A 5,711-nucleotide genomic window follows, 5' to 3' on the forward strand; every position below is an offset into this window, starting at 1 on the left:
CAACATGTGCGGTATGTTTTGTAAATAAGATGCAGATTAGTGTCAATTGACTACCATAATAGATTACACAATAAAGCATCAGCTTTGATCCAAGAAGACTTATCTGATGTGATGTCAACAACCTTTGTGGTTAAGTGATCCTCTAATTAAACCTTGACCTGTACACCATAACTTGACAAAGGTAGCCCAAGAAGAATAATTCGCACTCCCAATCAACTTATCAGTGGTGATTAATGGGAGAGACAAGAAAGGAAAACCACTGAAAGTGGAGTTTGAGCTAGAAGTAACCATGATAATTAGCAAATCCGACCGAAAACCAAAACCAGAGGTAACACGGATCAAACAAACAGATTGAAGTAGAAGATCCGACAAGGATAGCGACGGAATCTGGTGAAGCTATCAGAGTTGACATCGAAGGCAATAGAACCTTAGTGGGTTTTGCTCGCCGTAGTCTTCTAAGCAAGCTGGTGCCGACGGGGAGAACTGACGCTCGTCAGAAAAGGAGATCAAAGTTGGATCTTTCGAAAAGAAACACCACGTGTGAAAGCGAGTGCGATGGCCGATGACGTCGATCTTTGTGAGGTTCTCCTGACGAGATAGAGACGATGAGACATGTATAGTCAGATGGAGGTTCTAACCACTAGAGAGAGACGTCTAATCGTTGTCAAAAAGCTTCGCCAAAAAAAAAAAAATTTTAAAATTTTTGACAACCTAGCTTTGATATCATGTGAAAAATCAGAGAAACCAATAGTGTGTTTATATTTCTTGTATTATGATCAGAAAATAGTACATCAATATATTGGAAAATAAAGAACTAATCTAGGAAACAAATAATCTAATCTAGGAAATGAATAATCTAACTTCCTATTTTACAGATTTTGTTCTTAATATCTATTGATTACAATCCTAATATCCTAATATATAATTATACACTTTAACAGATTGTATGGCACTATAATTAAACTCTTGTTCTTCAAACTTGCCAACCGATTGGCAAGCAACTGTGCCCTTTGGGCTCTTGTTCCCGTGGCGTTAAGTGCTGTCTGCTATTGACAATAAGCTGGGGCTCATGAAACCAATTTCATTTACATTGCCCCCATTACCCTTCAGCTTCTAATATAAAGCCCTGCCCCAATTCATCCAAGATAATTTAAGACATAAGCTACGGTTAGATTTCAATCAAATCCAAGAGAATACTTGTTATCATGCAATGTACCTTTCTGCAGAAACTCAGGTGGGGTGTATGCTAAGTTGGTACTATAGCTTTTTCCATCTCTGCTATTTTTCATGAGGCCGAAACTGGATAAACGAGGGTTACCTTCCTGAAATATGCCATAAGTTAGCTATGTTCATCTTACAATAAGTTAATATCATCACCAAGTAGAAGAGAAATGGTGTGCTTTAAAGCAAATAATCAAATGCTCTATAAAACAGTCTGTATGCAATAATAAATACAGGAACTCCGGTCTCCTGATAGTGCACTGTATTGAACCTTGAACCTTGATAGGTCAAACAAAATTTTGATAACTTCAACAAATGGAAAAAGTTAATGCATGATGGCAGGTAATGAGCTAACAAATCACTGAACATCAAATTGATGATTGAATAATATGTTACATGTTCCAGTTCCAGTTCCACACATTTTAGAACTTACCTATAGAATATCAATCATTTAAAGGTCAATACAAGCAAAAAATAAATGTCTTTTCCATTAATAAAATGACCACTTAGAAACAAAGCTTAAACATAGTGATTGAAGATGTATGGGCGTTCAATTTGCAGTGGAAAAAATAAGCAAAAGTTAACAATGATAAGATTATAGAGCTGGAGCAATCTGTATCTTCATTATGAAAGTCTTGAGTCCAAGAACTCAAATCAGGATAATGTTGAACAGCATGCATGCAGCCTACATAAGTACACTTTACCTGTTGCATGATGAAATGCCACTAATTCCCCAAATTAACTTGAAGAATATAACAGAGATGTCCATAAAGGTAAAGGTAAATTGTAGTACACATCTTTAGGTAGTTTGAACGCAAAAATCTCAAAGACAAGGTGGTTAGGTCCATAAAGACAAGGTTAATTGTTAGGAGCACAGCATGAAAAGGCTCGTCTAATTACTTCAAAATATTGAAATTGGTAGTGGCCATAGAAAATAGCAAAAGAATAAATAAATGGCCTACATGGTGTGGGAGGCATGATGAACTGGATAGCTTCACAGCATTTTTCTTAATAGCATTTTCCAAAATAATATGGAGTTCCATCTCTTCATGCAGCTTCTGTTGTAACCTTTGTACCTGTTAAATTGATATTCAAGTGAGGCTACAGAAAGTTACAATGTATCTCGTTAACTAAGCCTGTAAATTTACTTTTATGGAACCATGTAAGAGATTAAATTAAATAGGTAAAATACTTCCTAACAGCAAGGTTAATAAGCATGTGACAGAATGAATCTAAAAGCTAAATCAAGAAGATAGAGTCTCTTCTATGAAGAAAATAGGCAAACACAACATTGCAATTGTGAGGAAGTGAAAAAGGTTGTTAATGAATTTACCAAATTAGCAATGACATAATGCCCTGCCCAAGCTTGATAAGACACATAACAATGAATACAGAAGCACTACCTAGTACATTAATGTATCAGAAACCCCTGGAAAGAAACAAGCACTGAGAGGATGAAAGTGGTGTATAAGATTCTCTTGATAATTTAGTTTTTTATGATCCACTAACACACTGAAGTACTGAACCATAGTCTCTATAGCATTCTCCATCTAAAACCTTATTTGAGGTTATATGTTTCTAACGTTTTGAATAACAAATAAATAAATAAAGCAAACTACTCAGTAAAACACAACATAGACAACAGTAATTCAAAGGTTGAAGCATACATCCTTCTCAAGCTGAAGTCTGTATGGGTAAGAATCTCTGTTTTTAGCACATGATCCAAGACTTTCAGCATCTTCACTACAGTCCCACACCTAAATCAATCACCAATTTTTTCTATCAACACAGGATGTTTTGAAGACAAGAAAAAGAAAAGGAAGAGGATATTAATAATAACTAATAAGATGTTATGCAAGTGTTAAAACCAAATACAAGAAAACTCAACAGAAGGCTAACAAATTCAACTACAAGTCTATCTGAAGCATTTGTACTAGGGAGAATGAAACTTCAAAAAGACTTCCAACTGAAGTCAACAAAGAAATGAAGACTTCATATGAAGCCATTTGTCCATCCAAATCAGCATAGCAACTCAACACTCATGTTATTGGCCGTAATTAGAGTACTCCCATTAACAAGTACCGTTGCAACATTGAATTATTCAAATCAAGAAAAACCTCTGAAAATGGAAACCCAAATGGAAAAATCAGAACAAACCACTTGACCAAAATTATGCAGTACATATCAAAAAGGAAATAAGAGAAACAACAATGCACCCAATAGCTTGATCCATTTATGTTTTTTACTCAACCTTTATCCACACTAATCTCAACCCCAACTTTATAATACACTAAAAAGAAATGCCTACCCCAGAACTAACCTCTAAGGATGAATTATCACTGCAAGATTCATCAACGACATCTAATTGAGAGTCTGACTTGTAGTAACTCGCTTCAGAACCAGAAAATCTGGAGATTGAACTATTTCTGTATGAAAATGTCAGCAATAATAGGAAAAAAAAACGCATAAGAAAAAATAGAACTGAAAACTCCATCCATAACCAGAAAAACAGAAGTAATAGTAGAAAAAACAAGAAGAAAACACACTTACAAGCTAAAGGCAGATCGCATAACTGGTGAGTCACACATCTTGTAATCATGAGATTTGGCATTTATCACTTAAAATATAACCTGGAATTCCCCAAAAAGCTTGGCTTCTTTGTGCTCATATAAAAACAAGCATCATAAATACTGCTGATCACAACAAACATCAACTATGTGTTTGTTAAAGCATATTAAACTGTGCAATTTAGCAAAGTTTTATTCCTCATAATCATAGCATAATTATAAATTAAATTCAAAAATTAGAAAAGAAAGCACTGTCTAACCTGTGAGGATGTAATTAGGACAAATTTATTCATGAATGCACAGCTACTAGTCACTTTCAACACAACATACAAATACAACACAAGTTGAGTGCTTAAATCCCATACCTGTTTCAAGACAACCACCAACCAACACAACTTACATTATCATTAAGCTAATTACAACTATTATTTTCTAAAGAAAGTAGAAAACAAAGCAAAAACCAAAAAGAAAATTCCCAATTGATGTCCTAAACTTGAATTCATTTTCTCAGCAATCAAAACAAAGCATAAACTGTATCTACATTTTCCATTTATCTTTTCAAATTTTTTCCTCATCCACCCATGATCCGAAAAAGGGGATTAAACCCGGATTCCCCTTTTTCTTTACCAGCAAAAAATATTTCCCACTTTCTTCATTTTCTCATCAACCAAACATAAAAACAAAGTAAGAGAAGTGTTGTTTCTGACCACAAACTGTCGAGCGTCAGGCCAAGATTGTTTAGTAAACCTTTTAACAGCAACCAAACTATTTCTCTAACTTTCCTTTATAAACCACATTGGGTGCCTTCTCCCCACTCTCAGAAACCATATAAGCTGAGCTAAACCCATTAGTCGCTTTTCTCAGCTCGTTTAGACCAAACGCTTTAAATTTACTCACTTGACACTCTTCATCACCCTGATCTCCATCGCCTTCAAAACAACACAAAACCATCAAAAAACCCAAAAAATATAAAAAATAAAAACAAAGACAAAGACATGTTCATCCAAGGAAGAAAACAACAATCTTACAGGTGATGGTTTGCGGCAGCGGAGGTGGCAAAGTGATGACTTCACTGTTTATTGCCGATACCGAGAACTGAAGAAACAACCGATGGAAGAGATTTTGGCGATTTGGTGGAAGAGACTTGGGCGATTTAGTGGAGGAGATTTAGGGTTTGCGGGCTCTGATTAATTTCGTGGAGGAGATTTTGGTGGAAGAGATTTTGGTTTTTGGCGGCAGTTTGTTTCTTGCCCTACGTTTGACTTAGCAAAATTTTAGGGAGGAAGAGATTTGGGTGTTTTGGGCGGGAAAATTTGCCTAATATTAGGGTGGGAAGCCTTGGCCAAATTTGAGATCTCGGAATTTTTTTTTTTTTTTCTTTAACTTAATCCTCAACAGTTAAACACTGTCGAGGATTAAGAATATACCAATCAAGAAATAAACTTTATTTTTCCAAAATCCTTGACAATTTTTAATTATCAAAAATTAGGACTAAAACAATCAAGGAATGAAATTAAATAACTTAATTTTTACACAATAATAACGGTCAAAGATTTGCTGAAACAGTCAAAAAGTTGTCAAAGAAAAGATTGCTTGATTGTTTTTAAAAACAGTCAAGAAATTCTATCAAATTTTTTGTCAAGAAAGGTCTTTTTCCTTGTAGTGCACGTTCAAGAAGATCTAAATTATGTGATTAAGTTAGAGATTTGACTATACGATGGTCTGCATTTGATCGAAACATGACATCGAAGGGAATGAAGTGACGTGATTGAATTGCTCAATTTTACAAGTTCATATGATTCCACTTCACTCACTGATTGGGACCATGATATACGGTTCAGTGTAAGGACGTTGGATATCAAGAGTTGATATTTATCTTACTGCAAATTGATAAATAAACCTAGAAATGTCACACAAATTATG

General features: G+C 34.8%; 1 protein-coding gene across 4 annotated transcripts; it reads right to left on the minus strand.

The window, feature by feature from the left end:
* Window positions 1–898: 898 nt before the first annotated feature.
* On the minus strand, window positions 899–5,079 carry LOC116110870 (serine/threonine-protein kinase BSK8-like). Of its 4 annotated transcripts, XM_031397085.1 has the most exons (9): window positions 4,817–5,079; window positions 4,496–4,717; window positions 4,049–4,153; window positions 3,772–3,911; window positions 3,542–3,647; window positions 2,889–2,978; window positions 2,184–2,297; window positions 1,217–1,322; window positions 902–1,126 (listed from the first exon to the last, which is right to left on the minus strand). In XM_031397085.1, the coding sequence occupies exons 4-9, from the start codon at window positions 3,807–3,809 to the stop codon at window positions 1,107–1,109; spliced, it is 474 nt and encodes a 157-aa protein (XP_031252945.1). In that variant the 5' UTR covers window positions 3,810–3,911; window positions 4,049–4,153; window positions 4,496–4,717; window positions 4,817–5,079; the 3' UTR covers window positions 902–1,106. The 4 variants fall into 4 exon arrangements, with proteins under 4 accessions (XP_031252947.1, XP_031252945.1, XP_031252944.1 ...); XM_031397087.1 differs by having other exon boundaries at window positions 899–1,126; window positions 3,542–3,629; window positions 4,049–4,717; XM_031397084.1 differs by having other exon boundaries at window positions 4,049–4,717.
* Window positions 5,080–5,711: the final 632 nt, after the last annotated feature.

This window comes from Pistacia vera, unplaced genomic scaffold (assembly GCF_008641045.1).
Source record: "Pistacia vera cultivar Batoury unplaced genomic scaffold, PisVer_v2 Contig617, whole genome shotgun sequence".
Taxonomy (NCBI): domain Eukaryota; kingdom Viridiplantae; phylum Streptophyta; class Magnoliopsida; order Sapindales; family Anacardiaceae; genus Pistacia; species Pistacia vera.

What these genes read in the sequence shown, in the direction of transcription:
- LOC116110870 (XM_031397085.1), bottom strand. Translation starts at nt 3,809, where the DNA reads ATGTGTGACTCACCAGTTATGCGATCTGCCTTTAGCTT. An exon ending in ATGCGATCTGCCTTTAGCTT is followed by an intron (nt 3,648 to 3,771) that starts GTAAGTGTGTTT and finishes ATTTTCATACAG; the next exon opens with AAATAGTTCAATCTCCAGAT. An exon ending in GACTTCAGCTTGAGAAGGAT is followed by an intron (nt 2,298 to 2,888) that starts GTATGCTTCAAC and finishes TCAATTTAACAG; the next exon opens with GTACAAAGGTTACAACAGAA.